This window comes from Pterocles gutturalis, unplaced genomic scaffold (assembly GCF_000699245.1).
Source record: "Pterocles gutturalis isolate BGI_N339 unplaced genomic scaffold, ASM69924v1 scaffold12478, whole genome shotgun sequence".
Taxonomy (NCBI): Eukaryota; Metazoa; Chordata; class Aves; order Pterocliformes; family Pteroclidae; genus Pterocles; species Pterocles gutturalis.
In genome coordinates this window covers 23,716-42,416 of record NW_010125728.1, presented here as the reverse complement: position 1 = coordinate 42,416, position 18,701 = coordinate 23,716, and the positions used below count along the sequence as shown (strand labels likewise).

The window sequence follows — 18,701 nt, the reverse complement described above, 5'->3', positions numbered from 1 at the left end:
TAATGAGTGTTCCCATAGAAATGGCTGTGAAATCTTGATAATTCATTGGAAAGTCAAATGCTTCAAACCTTTTAGCACAAATTGAAGCACATCAAAGGCTGCAAACAAGGAGTCTGGTTTCTGGTAAGTTTCTTTTTTGGTTTGGTGTGTTAAACACAAATGCAGACTTTCTCACTAGAGAATATCCATTTTTCCCACTTCCAGATGGCTCTGAAGAATTGCATTTGTGCTGGGAGAAGGGAATTCCAAGGAGATTGGTGGCCCTTTTCACGGAGTAAGCATTTTCCACAGGCGGGGTTATGCCAACCATTAAATGACTAACGTGTAATTAGGAGGCTGCATACTTATAGTTGTCATGTCCCCTGATGCCAAGGGAGTCCAGGACAGCTGTGGAGGAGTGAGCACCAAGGGAGACTGTACTTAGCCGACCAAGCCATTTATGTCTGTGGTGTTCGGCCTTTGTGTTGGCTGAAGTGGGAGGCAAATGACTTAGCATTGCAGACAGCGCGGTGCCTCTCTTGAGTAGGATTTTCAGTCAGGGTACGGTAGAAGGTGCTGCCTCTCAGGAGAAGGCCTGCCATAGGGATACAAGTTGGACAGAAAGGGAGTGCTGGAAAAGGGAAATTTAACGTACTTCCTGTTCTGCTGTGGTGAAGAACAAGTCTTGCCTGGGCCGGTTTATCTGCTCTGTCCATCTCTGCCTGGGGAGCTCTTTGATGCAGAGCTGATCCGAAGGTTGGAGTCTCCTTATCGACTCCATGTGTTTGTTTTTATTCTGAAGTTCGCTCCCTCATTTTGCAATAACCCACAGGGTGCTGGGTGTTGCGCCAGCCGTGCCTCAATGAAGGATCTTCATTCAACACCTTTCCCTTCCCACCACACCAGTCAATGCGACTCCTGCATTTTCCAGCAGCATTCGCTCCGCAGTCCAGACTTCAGCCAAGCCTTGGTTGGCGGTCAAAAAGGCTACCAGACCTACCGGGACCTACCATGGGACCTTCAAAAGTAGGTGGCGTGTTTTAAGTTGGCAAGTCTGATTTGGAGGTGTAATGATGGTAAAGGATGTTGCTTGTGGGAGAGCTTTAGGACTTCAAGGACATATATAAATCTAGGGGAGAAATCTGTTTGTTCTTTTGCCCGACTTTGGACCTGGTTGCTCTATCTGCTCCTTTTATCCTTTTAGATCTAGGGTATATCATGGACCTGTCTGAAATGTGCAGCCTGAGAAGGGGCAACAGGCAGAGGGGAAGCTAAACAGTAAATTGCAGGCTGAAAGGAAGGTTTTGGAGGTTGTGATATGGAGGAAAAGAAGAATATATGGCTGGAATGAGAAATGCAGGGGGAAATCCTTCCCTAGCATGGCCAGGAGCACAAAGATTTGCTTTCAGTTCAGAAAGCCGATGTAATAGCTTAGGTTGACACTTCTCTTTCCTTCCTGCGATTGTCTGATCCTGCCACCAGCAGGATTTTACTGCAGCAGTGCAAAATCCAGGAAGCTCTTTTGGGTCAAAATCAAAGTTTTATAACACTATTTTGGGAGACAGTGGGCTTTGGTCACGTCCAATTGCAATATTATTTCTCCCAAACCCTGCAAAAGGTCCCAGTGAAATCAGTGATGGTAGCACAGCTACTTAAGGAGAAGGCTATCGGTGTTCATCGTTCCAGCTAGACACTAGTACTTGTAAGGAAAAAGCCATGATTTCTGTGGAGCACTGACAAGGTGTTCTGTGTCTGAAAGTATTTTGTGCAGTCAGAGATGCTGAGCAATACTTAGTTTTGTTTTGCTGTAACTTAATATTGAAGACAGTGCTGGTAAGTTCAGAGTATTTTTACAAAAATAAGTCTTCCAGTTGCAGTGCTCTACTGTGCTCTCTTGGGTTGGAGCAGGGATCTGGTCATAAGTGTACAGTGAGCTTCGTGGCATTTGTTGTTTCTGCTTTAATGCTCTGGCTCCTGGTTTCATGTGGTGATAGGAGATTCCCTCGAGTTTGTTCTTTGTTGTTGGCTCTGCAATTGATGAAGCTTAAAATTATGACCTCAGAAACAAAATCCAAAGAATCTGAAACGATCTGAGTTTTTCTTTTGGTTTATTTTGCTTTTTAACATGGTAACAATTTGTCTGGATGGCTGAATTTTTGCGTAGGATTGCTAAAGACTCTACACTATTTGTCTTCTCTCTGCCCTTGCTTTGTGCAAATGGCTGTGGATGGTTGCAAGATGCTATTTATTTTTCCATTCTCAGCGTTTTCAAAAATCAGGGTTTTTTAAAAAATAATTTCCTGACATGCTGAAATAGAAAGGTTGTTTCTGGATTGACAAATTTATTCTTTACCCTCATTTAAGTGTGTATCTCTTTTTGTGAGGGCAATAACATTTTAGTCAATGCAGTGTTGACTTTGCCAGAAGAAGACTGAGTTCAGCATTTGGCTCTGTGCTCCTTAGTGGTACCCTGCTCGATACCCAGAGATGCTGTACTCTGTTTAATATCTGTACCTTTAAAGCTACGCTGCTCTGTCAGGTGAGGGAGAAATCCTCATCAGTTGTGAATACCAGTTTGTGTGTGTTAGATAAAGAGGGAAAACAAAGTGTGAGTTCTCTACCTAGCAGGGTTGAAAAGCTATTCCTTTTTCTGGTTAGATGTAAGTCTAGTTGATATGTTTTCATGATAGTAACAGTGGTGTAAATAATTTTAATAACAGTGTGCTAGAGGGTAGTTAAAAAACATCTAAGTCCAGTTTGATTGCCTTGTAGTTAGGAAAGGATTTAGTTGTTTGAATAATTGTTTAGATTATTGTAAAATGTTGGGGGAAGTCTGTGTTGGATAATGGATAATGCAGGGATAGAGACTGCTTGGTCTTAATCAAAGACCCTGCGTAGCCAGTTAAATGTCTCTTTGCTGGGCAGGGATGTAGATCTGAGCATGGAGCTATGTAAGTCTTGGAGCTTGAGCACATCGTGCTCTGCCTTAGTCTTTTATAAGAGCAGTGCTTCAGTATTAGCTTTATCCAGTTCCAAGATACCTCTCTTCACAACATTTCAAGCTAAGTTGGCTCCTGTGCTCTGTAAGATCCTTCAGGAAGCGAAGCTGCTAAGGAAAACTGGGTGGAGTAGACAGCCTCGTGGCACAGTGTGTCCTTCCTCTGTGTCCTGCAGTCTGGGGAGCAAATGCAGTGTCATACCTGCAACTTCACTGTGAAGATTCGTGCCCTGGTAGGGTGAGGTGCAGAGTAGCTGGTGTTGTATACAGGAGTCTAAAAGTGAATATGTAGGTGGAAATGCAATGCCACTTGCACCAATTTGTCATTCAGTAGGTGGGCAAATGAGTGTAAATTACAGACTGCTGAGGTGTAGCAGGAAGTGAATACCAGCCCTCGTGCAAGGACACTCATGTCCCATTTGCGTTAGTGGGAGTTGCACTTGATTATTGCAGAGGCAGTTGTGGTTCCTGCATGGTACCAAACAGAAACTGCTCAGTTTGCTCCAGTCTACATCCTGCCTGATTCCAGGAAACTCCAGTTGAATACTTTTCTGTCACCACACCTGATTTGCCTCATATGGAATCGGTACCATTTGTCTTTCCTTGCCACATTCACTCAGTTTCTGACTGTTTTAAACAGAAAAGCAGAATGAGAGAGGACCTCCTCCTGAGCCTTAACCTCCAGCAGTCTTCATTAACTGAGCAAGCCCCAGTGCAAACCCAGCAGCTTTCCTGGCCTCTGCTGCTCCTGTTAGAGGATGTTGCAGAAGTACCTCACTTCATTAATTTTTTTTTTTTTTTTCACAAACAGCTTTATGATTGTGCATTTTGGGTCAGCACAAGCCGCAAAAATAAACTCATTCTGCTTCCATCACAGACTCCTTCCATTTCTGTATTTCTGGTTATACAGAGATCTTCACTCTGAATGAAGCACAAAGCTGGGGATGGATTAATTTGACATGCCTCTGATACAAGACAATTGTAAAACTTCATGTGCTCTGATGTGGACAGATTTGGTGATAACAGGGGGACAGATTTCACAGAGAACTGAAGATGGGAATTATAAAGTGGCGCTGGCACTGGAGAATTACCCAGGGTTTCAGAGTATCAGCTGAATCTCTTGTCTAAGGAGCCTTTTCTCATTTCAGCAGCATTTCTCCTGTGATGAAATCTGTCCATCTCTGTTCAGTGCAAACTGTTTATCTACCTAGGCTAGCAATTGTTTATTTTATATAAACTATAATACACGGAAAACCTTATTCAGCCAGAAACATAAGCTTCCAAACTACAGGAAAATCTGGGCACATTGGGCCTGATTCTCAGTGGATATAACCTGTCACAGATGCCCACAAAATATCATGGAGGCAGAAGGGCTGGTCTGTTGTGTCAGGCTTGCAGAACTCTTCAGGAGTGATGTACGTATCGTTGTTTTACTGTGACATTTCATATACCAGTAAACTGATCTATTTCAGTAAACAGATTGAAACACCATCACTGTCTATTATGTGTGTATTTATGTATTACAATTATTGCTAAGGCTTGTACAGGCTTTTTGTAATTTTTTTCTCAAAGCACCTTAATTAAAGGAGAAGTACTGCACATATTCTAAAGTTGTGGAGAAAATTTTGTCTGTTTAAACATGTCTCCCTTATAGGACTAAAACCAAAGGACATTTAATAGCCCACAAGAGATCATCTCCAGGTGACTGTTTTGGGTTTGGCTGCTGGGCTGTCCTGTCAGCACCTTTCTTTAGCAGACACTCGGTTTGTGCATGCCAAAGCAGGGCCTGTGTTCTCTTTCATGGTGCGTGCTGACTTAGCTAGACACGAGATCTGATACGAAGCTCGCTGCAGGTAGTGGAAGGGTTCCCAGAGGTGTCAGCATGCTTTCCTCCCTGGTGAGGAAGAGCTTTGAGGCTTTTCCTCTGAAGCAGGAGGTTGGACTTGTAGAAGACAGTATAAATTCTGCTTCTTTGCAAGAAGTGAACTTAAATTCCAGTAAGTAAAAGATACACTGTTTTGTAAACCAGCAGTTTCATGCTGCAGTGAGAAAGGGCATGCATGATTTATGTGATGTGATGCTTATGATACATCTGTGGAATGGCACCCTTAAAAAACCAAGTTAGGACATTAGGTAAGATTTTAAATTTTTCTGAGACTGATTGATCAGGGTGGTGGGGGGGGCGGAACCCAAATACAGATACAAAATGTGGGGCTCCAAATCACCTACCAGCACTCAGGAAAGGTCTGAGTGGATATTTCTAGGAAAACACCAGATGAATGCCCATTGAAAAAGCCAAGATATTGCTAAAAATTATTAGGAAACAAAGAGAGAACAAACAAGTAAAATTGATATGTCAGTGTCATCAATTTTACATCAGTTTTTGTTGTTTATCTTTGTCAGCAAATATTTCGCTCCTGTTCCTAATCAAACAAGTCTTAATCTGGGAATTGACAAACAGTCTTCTGACAACAGATGAAACTCAGTCCCTGACTGCAGTGTATTTAAGATTACTGCACGGGCTTGGTTGCCTGGGAAAGTGCAGAATCCCCGGGAGTAGAGAGGAGGACCACATAGGCTGCAGGCAAAAGGGACCCTGACAGAAAGCCCACTGAGGTCACTGGGAGACTTTGAGCTGATATTTGGTTCAGACATAAAATCCCTATTGCTGCTCTGGAGGATTTCAGTGACCTTCCCAGCTGGAGTGTTTTTAAATCCTGCTGTGCATTTCTAGATCATGCTCCCTGTTCCCTATCTGTTGAGCAGATGGTTCCTAAGGACTTATGAGGGACTACTTGAGTCTTGATCTGAGAAAAGAAATTCCCACTGTTGAACTTTTATCAGCTCTCTGCAGAGTATTCAAGCTCTGATGGGATATTGTGTGGATTGAAGCTCTTTCAGTTTTGGGATAGTTACTTCTCTCGTGTGTATTGAACTACTCTAAGTACTGTCCACTGTCCAACTTTACACAATGACACCTGCTGTCAGAAATAATTCATCTTTGAGGAATGAATCCCAGGAGACAGAGAAAAGCAGAGTTAACAGGAATGGAAAAGTATCACCCTAGCAGTCTTTGTGCTTTTGTCTCACACAAATATCTCTGAAAACCTGGATTTGAAATCCTCCTGGTGTGCTCAGTCCACACTTCCATTCAAGAGGAGAAGTATCCAGATGGTACAGCCTGACCAAGGACATTTTACTCAAAAATACCTTTTCTTTTAAAAACAATTTTTTGTTTTTAGAACTAATTAAGAATGCAGAGTAAACCTTAATGGTCATTTCATGTTGTTATTTAAAAGCAAGTGGGAAAGTTTATTCAGGAAAAAAAAAAAGGAAGTTAAAAAAAAAGACATCCCAAGTCCCAAAAGAGCCCTCTCTCTATTGAGTGACTTTACAAGGGGTATTTATCAAACAACTTATTGTCTGAGGAAACTGAATTTAGAGGCTGGTGCTGAGTCCCTTCTGCACCTCTTTGAAATGATGGTCTCGAACAAGTTTCGTTAATTAAGTGAAAGTCATGTCTGTGAGTAAAATTACATGTGTGAGCAACTGCTGTGGACTGGGGTTTCTGTTTGCTAAACAGTAACATGGAACTTGAAAGGGAAGAAATGAAGAATAAGAGTTATAAACATTTTATACTATGTACAAAAGAATGCTGAGAAGGTTTCAAATTATATAGTACCCTGTATTTAACTGTGTCCCTGCCATGTTACTTGTGGTCTGACACCGCTCTCTTGCTGATACGATAGGCAGTTATTTCTTCCTGCTCGCAGGTTGCGGTGTAGAGGTGGCACTCAGCCTTTTAAATGGGCTTCTCAAACCCAGCATTTTGGCTTGGGGCTACGCCAGGATCATTACACCTGAGAGACCTTCCGAGTGTTTTTCCTTCTGTGCAGCTTCAGGAAGACTGTGCAGCCTTTTAAATGAGAGTATCTACAAGAAGGAATGTGAGTAGGTTGTGTCAAGTTAATAGCAGGTGTTTTTGTTTTGTTTAGCTTTTTTTTTTTTGTAACTTAGTCTCACTTCAAACAGAGTAGAAACATTTGCAAAGGACATGAGCTGTGCAAAGGATAACTAGCTGGAGTGGTGGAGAAAACAAAACCCATATGGCAAATTAGAGCTGAACTCACCACTGACTTCATGGTTTCACCTAAGAGCTACTATTTAGAAAGACACTTCTTAATGAGGTAGAGAGGTAGAGTCCTGATTGTTTATACCTGCATGGTTTTCATTTCTCCAGTTCAAGTTTTAAGGGAATTTCCATACAGTAGCCTCAGAAATAACCTTGGAGCTGCTCATCTCCAAAGTCTTTAACAGCACTACTTAATTTCAGCCTTGTTTATTTTATGGATTCACAGATACATTTTAAAGCAGGCCAGATGAGATGAGAGGTTAATAGCTGGTTTAGAGGTGAGGAGTGAAGGCAACACAGCTAGGAAAGCCAGAGCAAGTCAGAACAGATATGAATGACAAATTGAGTATTCCTATTTTCACTCAATCAAATGTCACGATATTTAGTCTGAGCTGTTTCCCAAGCTGACAAGGCTGTAATTGTGAGGCTTGACAATGCAATTAGAATGCAATATCAGAACCTAATTCGATATTCATGCGCAGTGCACTCTACGCCTGCTGGCTCGTTCCTGCACACAGCTGCAGTGGTCGCTTGCAATTATTTTCAACTTATTTTCGTGTATTTACACTCATGGTTTATGAGGTATGTGTTCCAGAAGTGAGCTACGTGTACTGGGTTATGAGCATGGGAGCTGACGGAGGTCCCTCAGGAAAGGTCCCTGCAGCCTGCCTTCCTGGAGGAGGCTGCACCTTGACCTGAAGGTGTGTGTGCTTGCATAAAAGAGGTAGCTGGCTCTAGCATGAAGGACTCTGCCAGAATTTGTGGCTTCCTCTTCTGTATTTTGTAATTGCTGATAACAGTATAGAAAAATGGCTTTAAGGATCTTCAGATATCTTCAAGCTCATAGCCAAAGGCAGAATTTGCTGCAATTCACCTTTTGAGGCAGTTTTTTATCTAGCTATAAACTGACCTACTGACTATTGACTTCACCTTGAGTTAATTTGGCTTAGCACCTGCGTAATTAAGACCATGATGGAGAGAAGTATCTGGCGAAGTTTCATACTTGTGTTCCCTGGTCCACACATGTGTCCCTGCCCTTTCCTGTCATTCCATCACTTCAGCAGGTACTGCTTAGAGCAGTCCTTGTCTTCTGGTTTTAGATTTAGTCTGAGTAAAACACAAAGCACAGGCTGGCCCTTTGAAATCTGTTTCTCTTTTTTGTCCAGCCCTGCTTTGCAGGCTGAAATGGACTGAGCAGCTTCAATAATGTGTAAATATGTACTATACAAACCATGGGATGCTTTTTACTGATTTTATTGCACAAAGCAGTTTTGGAAGCAAAGATGCCAGTGCATCTGTGATAACTGATTTATTTAACCCATTGAAAGCTGCCTACGTTGCTGTATGAGAGTTTACCTAGATGAAAAATTAGTTTTATTCTTGCAGACTTCCAGCTGAGGATCATGTGAGAAAGTGCTTAGTGAGAATCCTATTTAATTAATAAAAAAACTTTAAACTTTATCTGTGTTCCATGTCTTCTAGGGTATCCTAACATCCACTTCAAATAGTCTTGAGTCATTATTTCATTTTCATGGGGTGTTCGGTGAGAAGTGAATTAATACTGCTGGAAGAAACAGCTGATGTTGAGGGAGAAAACTTTAGCTTCATTTTTTGGGGGTTTTAAATAGAAAAGAATTTCTTATTAATCTCTCTTTTTTCGTCTTCCCCTTTCTCCCCGTAGAATTCAGCAGCCATCTATCAAAATAAGACATCTTGAGCCCTGGAAAATTGCTTTAATTGTTATTGGAACAGCAGTGGCAGCAGCTATCACCGTTGGTCTTCTAGTTTATTTTCTGGCATATGGTAAGTTTTACATCATGTATCACGGTTCTGTTTCTACGTTTAGTGCACCTCCTGTAGGCTTGTTTTGCCACACAGTGCTGGGAGTGTACTTTTCATCAGTCTGCCTAAAGGTCACTTGGGGAAAAGCCACCAACTTCTCTAGAGCTCTTTCCTTCCTCATTTAGCTTCTTTGTAGATCTCTTGCGAACACTTCCTGGAGTGCAGGGTGGCTTAGGGCTGTGGTTTCTGTTGCCTTTCACTTGTTTTCACTCCTTTCACATCTTCCTTATCTACTTTTGTGATGAGGTCAACACACAAGTGTTCTGGGCTCTGTTATGTGACTGACAAACAGAGCCTTCAGCTTGTTATCCACCTGTGTTGTTTCTCTGTTCCCTTGCCCTGATCAGCAGCTGCTGCCTGCTGGGACTTGGCATTGGGTCGGCATAGGGGCCAGGAAGGAAGGTAGCTGTCTGGCAAGATGCAGCTTGTGACTGTGTGTGAGCACTAAGTGCTGTTCATTGGCCACAAATGTCACTGCTGGGGAAACTGGGCTTTTTGTCACTGCTTGGCTTATATCGCCTGACTCAACTGAGTTCTTGCTCTTGGTTGGGCTCCTAGCTTTGGGAATGGGTTGGATACAGGTGGAGGCTCATCCACTCTCTAGATGTCTGGGTATCAGTCAGCCCCAGGTGTGTCTCTAAAGTTCACATGTCTTGGTGCTTCAGGAGTATTGCCTGTTCCTTTTCTCTCCCTTTCAGATCAGAAGCTGTTCTATTACAGTGGCAACGTAAAAATCACCAACATCCGGTACAGTAATGAATTGTCCAGACAGTCCTCAGGAAGGTTTAGAGATCTGAGTGAGAGGGTTGAGAGACTGGTAAGTAAGTCTGGACTGTGTCCTCTTCTGTTATTAGGGACTGTGTGATAATACAGGAGTTGTTAATGTGAACAGCACACTCTTAGATCACGTGTCTGGTGTACTCTGAGCCGCTGCGGTCAGCAAACCTGGGCAATGGATAGCACATGAGTCATGGTCATACCTGGCAGACGAAGCACTCACCAATCTGCTTGTCATAGCACATCACCTGTCTCTGTCCCTGCAGCGGTGGAGTAGATATTGATGATATTCTCAGCTTCCTCCTATATCACTGATATGTGCCTTGTCTTTCCCTGCCCTGAGCCTGGCTTGGTGATTTATGCCCCACTGTCTCTAAGGAAAGCATGCTTTTACACCCTCTCCTTTACAGGGTGGGGAGCTCTACCTGTCAGGCTCTTGCTGTGTGTTGAGAAAACACAAGCCCTTTTCCTGTGCCTTTGGTATCTTTTGTTGGGAAACCCTCCTACAAATAGCAGAGGCTGGTGAGTGGCTCTCGCTCATACAGTAGCTATGGAAATAAATAGACACACTGCAATTTCCTTTCATGCTTTCTCTTTGAGATACTTCACCACGGATGATAATTACAGAGTTCAGCTCTTTACAGCAAGAAGCATGTGATTGTGCTTGTATCTTTTTGTGTTTCATTTATCGGAATCTGATACGTATCTCTAACCTCCCGTTTAGCAACCTTGCGCAGATACTCAGTTAATAGGACAATGAATGCTTTGCTCCCCCCGGCATTTCATGTAGGGCCATGCCACTTTTCCACAACAAAATGTGAGCTGTGGTAAACATTGTTCTGGAGAAGCAGGGTGCTATATAGGGATCTGGCAGTGCTAGCATCTCTTCCCGTCCCTGCTGCTGAGGGCCTTAGAGGAGGAGGTCTTACTATACGTGCTTCCTTTTTGCCCTCTTTGCCTGCCATATTTCCCAAGATCTGCTCCTGGTGCGTATCTGTATGTACAGAGTCTTGCATAAGCTGCATTGAGTGAGGTGCTACCACTTTACAACTATTACCTAATAATTGCAGGCTTGTAACATTGTGATATAGGACCTTGGAGAGGGAACGTTCTCCCTGACCAAGAAGACATTGTGGATTCCTGTGGCAGGAGGAAGGCAAGGGTTGGGAAGGAGTCTTTGAGGAATAACACTTCTTTGAGTAAAGTTGTATCCCTTTCTCCCACTTCATTCCCTCTTCTGTTCTTAAAGATGTGGCTCCTTTGGCAAAGAAATATTTCGTTTAGCTAAGAAGTTCTTTCAGATGGTGTCCAATGCAGTAAGATTTCTTCTGAACGTGACTATTAATTTAGATGCTTGAATGAAAGACAATGCTTTAGAAACTGTCCCCTCTATGGGTGTTGAGCAGTTCTGACAGTAGTGACAGTAAATACCAGTGTTGATTGAGCAGTGAGAACCATTATTTCAGAGCACGTTAATTGTATCTGATAAGCAACACCAAAACAAACATACAGAGAACTGTGTTGCCTTTCTTTCATTCCTGTGACTTTTCTTAAGAGCTGTCTTTAATTCAGGCATTAACTTTTACCTCCCTCTCTCAAATTTAGTGATTTCTTAACTGCAATTTTAGGTCAGCTGATGTAAATAAACTTTGACTTTTTCTAGTTTTAACTCCAGGTGTTCCATCTAACAAGGATGTATGAGATTGAGAATTGTCCATAAGCTTATTTAAAGTAATGCCACTAATGTTTATTGTAAATATGTAATACACAGTATGTTCCTTGTAAGTCTGATAACGTGCTGTGTTCCCTGTAAGTCTGATTCTCTCCAAGTAAAACTCAGCTTGTGGTAATAAATATCAAAGCAAACTTTCCGGAGACATAAATATCCTCTTGGCTTCTTGACAGACAGCTGTCTTAAAATAGCTCCATTTTTATCTTCAAGGTTTTCACACCATTCCTTTAATAGAGGAGGAGAGAGTTGAGGTTTTTTTATCAACGTTTCCTGATTTGTCTGGATTTACCAAAATCCTTTGTGGTCTTTCCCTGGCTCCTGTCAGGGTTTTGGATGTCCGAGTCTTCCCATTGTTATTAGTAGTAACGATACTTTAAGCTCAAGTTGTGAAACAGTGAGTCAATGCAGATAAATGCAATGTCTTTCACAATACCTGGTGCAAAGTGAACAGAAGTGAATCATCTCTGATAATCAGAAGCATTCAAATTACCTGAGTTAGTGCAACTCCCTGCCAAGTGCTCCCGTCTCTGATCCCTCCCTGATGAAGCCTCCTTCGTTTGTCCCCAGAACAACTCTGACAGGAGCTCTTTTCAGAGTTGATGTTTCACCAGGAAAAATGTTTTTGCTCCCACAGAGAAGTCATCCTGTGCCTTCTTGGGGACTGGCAGCAACCATCCTGGTGTTTGCTTTGGTTTCCAGAGTTGAGTAGTAACACCCATGGTGTGAATGTGGCATTCCCAACTCTCTTATCTCATTGAAGGCGGGAGGGAATGCAGCCATGCAGAGATCATGCCAGAGAGCTGATGAAGCTGGTGCACCAGTCAACATCTCAGGGCTGACTGGAAAGTCTGGAAAATGTCTTGTGGGGTGGAGCTGGGGGGACTGAGGAACAGATGATGAAAGGTCTTTGCTCCTTACCTGGCTTCTTGCAAGTGGCTGTAAGGATTCCCTTTGTGCTCTCTTGAAAAAGCAGACCTGACTGAATGCCACTCAGGAAAGAGCTTGCCAGAGCCTCTTCGTGTTTCTAGCTGGACCAGTCATTCTTCCTGTGCCAAGTTCAAATGCACTGTGCCAGACCCTCCCCTCGTGAACTGGATACAGAAAGGATAGTCGCAGCCTTAGTGGCTCCCTCCCCAAAGGGCCTCTTTTTTATAGTGGGTTCACTTAGTGCTCGGTTGATCTGTGCATGTGCCTTAGATGCTGCTGCTTTCCTATGCAACCTTAACCCACTGGTTTTCGCTAGCTCCTGCACCAGACTTGGATTTTTTTTTCTTCTCCCACAAAGTGTATTAATTCTTTTGGATTTCTCAGGAATCTTGTATAATGAAAATTACAATCTTTTCTGTCTGTACATAAAATCCTAAAGATTAAGGAGCATTTTGAGGGAAAAAAAATCCTAATATAAATTTAGAGCATTTGACAACTTCTGTTTTGAAAGTTTTGGTTCTTTTTAGGCGTACTGTTGCTGCAAATGGGAAGCACTGTCATTGGACCAGCATGGTACAAAAAGGGTGCCCTCTATGGGTGACAGTGCTGGAAACAAAGCAAAAATCATCTTTCTGCGGTAGTTCAGCCAAATGAGAAGCATGGCAATCTGACAGTGGGCAAGATGACAGTGAGGTGACCTGTTTGTTTAGCTCTGGAATTAAAGGCTGACTGCACGCTCGACTGTCAGTGTATATAAGGATACAGGTGGAATGCTCTATGCTGAGAGGAAGTAACTCACTGAAAGTACTTGCTTCTCGCTTGTGATCCTTTTTTCAGAAATTCCTGTTGAAATCAGGAGACGATAAAGGCCGCTGGCATAGGCGTATACTGCATTGCTTTCAAAGCTGAGATACTTTCTTGCTTTAACTTCTGTTGCAGGTCACAGTAGCCCAGGGAACTAAAAAAATAGTAAGGAAAATACACAGTACTTCTAAATGCCAGTGTGAGTCGATGCAGTGCATGAAGCTGTGGTTTAGGGTTTTTATGCACCTGGAAGATCTCAAACCGTCAGTGCTCTACCTAAATGCCATGTATTTCCAGGATGAAATGGTTAGTCATCAACCACATGCCGAATATCCAACTTTCTCTCTAGCTTACATTCAGTGATCCTTCAACTTTATTGATTCTTTGGCTTCTTAATACTGTGTAATTTTCTCAAGTAAAAGGCATACAGCTGATTTTTCTTTTTTGTTTTTTTCCTTGGTTCATCAAGGCAGAAGGTCTAATAAGCATGTACAAAGCCTGAAAAATCATAAGAGGGCATCCTCCTGCTCCAACAACAAAATAAGTAACTCTAATTCAGATCCAGTGTGTGGCAAGAAAAGCTATAAAATGTGCACGAGGAAAATGGATGTGAACCTGAGCTGGAAAAAGGAACTCAAAAAGAAATAAAGGGCAGTTATTGATAGTGTGTATGATTAAGGGTAGAATCTTATCTTAATTATAGACCTGAGATCCAGAATTACTGCGTTGTTTACAGGTAATTAAATCAATGAAGTGATTCAAGATGTGAACTGGTGTCACAGAGATCAAAATCTGGCTGGCCAAGAGAGTGGTTGTTTAGAACATGGTGTTGTCAAAAGGGAGAATCCAAATTCCGTACTGAACTTGTGTGATTGATGGTATTTGCACACTAGTAACCTGAATATGTCACCGTTGATCTTTAGGTTTCATAAAACTAGTCTTAGCCTAAGAGCCATTCACTCCTGTATTTCACCTGCTTACCTGTAAGTATTGCTAAAAAAACGCGGGGCGCAGAGTATTTTCCTGGGAAGAGCATGCTTTCTGAAGTAATAAAAGCTCTTTTCTGGATATTGGCCCAGATGGGTTTCTTTACAGATTTGGCTTTTCTCTCCAAGTTTGTCCCCTCCCTAAGTGGATGAAAATTCAATTGCAGTGTGAAAGTTCTAGGATGCTAATTATGGACAATTGGAAGCAGGGAGTAGGAATGGGAGTACTTAGGTGACCTTAATTCCAGCTGTCACTATTACATGGCTATAATGAAACTCTAAGGCCATGACATGCCTTTCAAATTGGTTTTACTAGACATAAGCATGGTACTTTAAATCCTAATGTTATCCCATGTATTAAACCTCTTAATTTCTTTTCTCTGGAAGTCCAGTCTTTTTCGGAGCTACTGGACAAGGTCAGTTACTTTTGCAGCCAATGCCTCCAAGAATCATCCAGATGAGTTCCTTATTGTAGTGCAAAGTCAGTGCTTACTCACCTCCCAGCTTTAGCAGTCCAGTTAGTTGAAACTCCATGAAGAGTTTGTGATACGGTTTGTGGATGTATGGGCTCACGCTGCCCTTGCGTGCTGTGACACATGCTGTCTTTGTGTGTGGTTTCTGATTGGAAAGTTTCTGATCTTCTGGTTTGGAGGCCTGTGGATCGTGACACTTGTTATCCTTCAGAATCTCAGGCGAGTACTGTGGCTCTTGGGCTGTTCGCTGAGGCAAGTAGTTGGTATCTCCGTTTCTAAGGGGAGTGTGATGTCCATGTCCTGGTTTGGGATGCTGTCAGGTTTAGCTTCTCTTGCTGTCTCTGTCTTCTCCTGCCCTCTCTCCTTCTAATCCCTGATAGCATTCCCAAATAACCCCTCAGTTGAAACTTGGACAGGAGGTATGTGATTCCCAAGGGAACTGCTACTGGATTTGTGTTATGGTCTGCTCTGGGGGTCTCAGCAGGTTGGGCTGTAAATTGGGTGCAAATTGGCCAGCAAGTTGGGTGCGAAGTACAGAAGTAACACAACTGATTAGTAGCAATTCATATTCTGTGATTGCCACAAAACTGGAGAGAGTCACTGAACCAGGCGGTATGTTCCTGTTAATATTTATGGTCAAAAAGCTTTAAAAATCAGTAAGAAGAGACTTTACACCCTAAAGAGCTAGTGAGGCAAAAGGAAGAATGTTGTAGTGTGAGGATAGCCATTGAAGGGCTAAACTGGCAACAGGCAAAAGAGCAAGAGTATTGTGCAACAAAAGGATTTGTGCTCCCAAACCTACTGAATGCTTTTGAACATCCCATGCAAGTCATTCAGTGGGTTCAGCAAATATCCCAGAGGAAAGTTCTGTCAAAGTAGATTTAAGTTAACCTTTTTTAAAATCTTGTTACCCTCCATGCAGTGGCGGAGCAGTATATGGTGGGAGAAGGCAAGGGCTGACGCAGCCAGCCTTGTTGGGCCACTTCCAGACCCAGCTCCACATTTGGGCAAGCCCAGCCCCTGTCAGCCCCATGCTACCCTGGAGCAATGGGATCCTGCTTCCAGGCCTTGAGGGTTTTTGGGTCTCAAGGAGGCAGAACATATTGGGCGATTCTGAAATTGTGAAAAGATTTTGGAAAGTTGCTCACAGGGTTGGCCATGCTGCAACACGAGAAAAAGAGGATAATGATGAGATCTGGAGTTATTCAAGTCAGGATAGAAAAACAAGTCTTGTTCATCAAGGTGTAAAGCAGCATATGTCAGATATGTCAGGTTACAAAAGTGAAAAAAAAAAAAAAATCGGGTCAAGTTTGAAGGTGGTAAAGGCCCTGGAGGATCACTGGAAACAAAAACATGGTCCAGGTGGTTTTTTTTAAGGCAACTCTTCAGGAGGTGAAAATTAATGATGGTATGTAACAGGAAGAGAAGAATGGCTACTTTCTCAATCAGATATGAAATTGTAAAAGAGAATGGAAGGAACGCTAATCCAGTAATTTTGGTATAATTTAAAATCATATGCTTACTGTTCTCTCCTTAAAAATAACATCCCTTATGGATTGAATTTCATGAAAAAAAGTCTGTTGCTGATAGCTCAGTTGCATTTGGACCCCTTTAGATTCTTTCTGTAAAAAGCACTGTGTGTAATTGTCAGATGCTGCTGGAAATCTTTGTCTTTGCTTTTTGCATTCCTGATCAGTCTGTACAGAACATCCAGGAAGCAGTCCAGGAGGAGGAGGGAAGGATAAAGCTGGACATACCAGTAATACAAAACACAATCACATGAGTTGCTCAGGCTGTAGCAAAGATGCACTAGAGAATGGGGGACAAACGTAAGGATCCCCGTATCTGCTGCAGAAATGCAGGTGGTAAGTGTAGCAAAACCGCGGTCTCTGAGATGAGACAGTACAGATGGCTTGAAAACACAGCTGCCAGGAGGAGATACTGGGTTCAGTAATGGGATATTGACTTCATCCTCCATTGCAAGGTATTGTAAATTCTTGCCCTCCCTGGTCCTAAGCTTAAAGTCAGCCTGCTTTTGCTTGTCTTTTTTCCCTTACTAATGTATACTTAAAATCACCTTAAAATAATTAAAGAATGTGTAGTTTTAATCTTGAAATTATTCTGCTTCCATACCGCTGTGTAACAATGTCTAACAGCCAAGACTGGAAAGAAGGGCTTTGTGTTCTTTGGGAGGAATCACCTCCGGATGCCATGGTCACACGTTTGTTTCTGTAGCTGAAGGACTTCAACGTGCCTGTGTTTGAGAACCATTACTTCTTTTTCTTTCTTTTGGAAGGCTGAAAATCTGGAGACTTGGTTCTAAATCTGCTTTTAAGGGCTAAAAACTTCAAAGAAGAAAACTTGTATGATTTTGTAAAGCATTTGTACATAGCTTTTTCTGTAATACACTTGATGTTTACAGGACAAGTTCAATGTACTGGGTCTTGCTCATAGGAGGAACTGCATAAGTCACTAGTGACTTTGCTGTTTCTCAACACTTCGGTGATCCTGAGCCATTCCTGGCAGAATTTCATGCCATCTTATATCACACTGCGCTGTCTCAAACTGATCACGCAATCTTGAGAGAACGTTCAGCCTAAAGCAGGATGTGGTTAAGCAGGCACCAGCAAAGATGTCATTTGGCAATTGATTCCTTATGCTCAGAAGTTATGAGTCACAGATTTCTGATTTCTGATGAGAATTGCTTGACAATTCCCCTAGCATATGGCAAAATCACAAGGGTGTTTGAGGAGTGGAATTTGAGATCGCTGGTAGCTTTGCTATCAGTTTTGTAGGACCAAAGAAAAGTGCTGTATCAGAAAGGGTCCCTACAAGAGGGGCTCGATGCAGTGCGGAGCACAGCATGCTGTATCCTGTCTATAAGCCGTCTTTAGGAGGCTGGCCTTGGGAAGATCATAGCAGTGTGTTTCAAGGATGTTTATAAATATCCCTCATTATGCCTGGGAGTGGATGGGACAGTGGTATAGGGGCACACTGATGTGGTCATAGGATATTTAGCAAAATGAGTTAACTTCTTATGATGTGCCTTAGGCCAAATGGGAAGCGGTTAGGAAAAGTCTGTGGCAAATGTTATCTAAAGACCGGGCTGGATTTTGTCTTTGTAGTCTGTGAGTTTGTAAATTCTGTAACCGCATGCGGTTTTCTGAATGCTTCTTCCAGGAATACATTCCTTTCTCTCCTCGTTTGTTGTTAACTTATATTTTTCTTTTTTCAACAGATTGACAAGACATTTCACAATTCCATTTTAAGGAAAAAATACATCCGTTCACGCTTAATCAGAGTGAGGTATGTGAGATTATAATAAACACGTACAGCTGAGATACAATGAAATGTTCACCAAGCCCAGCTAGAGAGCCCTTTGATCTGATTCAGTGAAGTGTATTTTATGTAACACCAAAGCATAATCCCCAATTGAGCACAATCTTATTCTGAACCATGCCCTCTTTTGGATTTTGATGCAGAAGATGAACTTCAGTCAGTCCAAATTCTATACAAGTTTGTGCTCAGATCTTAAGCTTCAGCTAATAAAGCAGATATAACTTGAGTTATCCGGAAATAAAAAACATTTTCAAAACTATTTCCTTCACTCTAATGCAGATATTGTTTTACTTCTGGTGCTGCTACTATGCTGGGCTTGCCAAGTAACACCCAAGCGTGGCTGTGCAGGTTCAGAAGGTCCCACTTGTCACTGTTGTGTCTCAGAGAATAGGCACGAGTAGGTGCCTAGGGAACAGTGGCAGCACTACAGACGTGTATGGTAACTGCTCCTCAGCATGCTCCCTGCCTCCAGCTATCTACCACTTGGGATTCCCAGAAGTGGTTGTGGTTTGTCTGTTGAGCAGCCCCTGGTGGAGCTATTTTCCAAGATCTTGCCAGTCTCCCCTGGACTCTGGAATTTTGTGCACCTCCATCCTTTAGTAAGGAGTTCCTTGGGAAGAACCACCTTCTTTGGATTAATTGATGGCCTGTACTTCTTGTGCTGGAAGAGGTGATGAAAAGTTGATGTCTATCCCTCCTCTCCATGCAATTA

At 42.4% G+C, this 18,701-nt stretch overlaps 1 protein-coding gene across 1 annotated transcript in view; it reads left to right on the top strand.

Annotated features, from left to right (window-relative positions):
* The first annotated feature begins 841 nt into the window (after positions 1-841).
* LOC104465584 (transmembrane protease serine 11F-like) overlaps positions 842-18,701 on the top strand; it is a 36,061-nt gene continuing 18,201 nt past the window's right edge. The window contains exons 1-4 of the mRNA XM_010078689.1: positions 842-1,005; positions 8,791-8,912; positions 9,650-9,768; positions 17,889-17,956. Coding sequence (XP_010076991.1) covers positions 842-1,005; positions 8,791-8,912; positions 9,650-9,768; positions 17,889-17,956 — 473 coding nt within the window. The remainder of the gene's footprint in view (positions 1,006-8,790; positions 8,913-9,649; positions 9,769-17,888; positions 17,957-18,701) is intronic.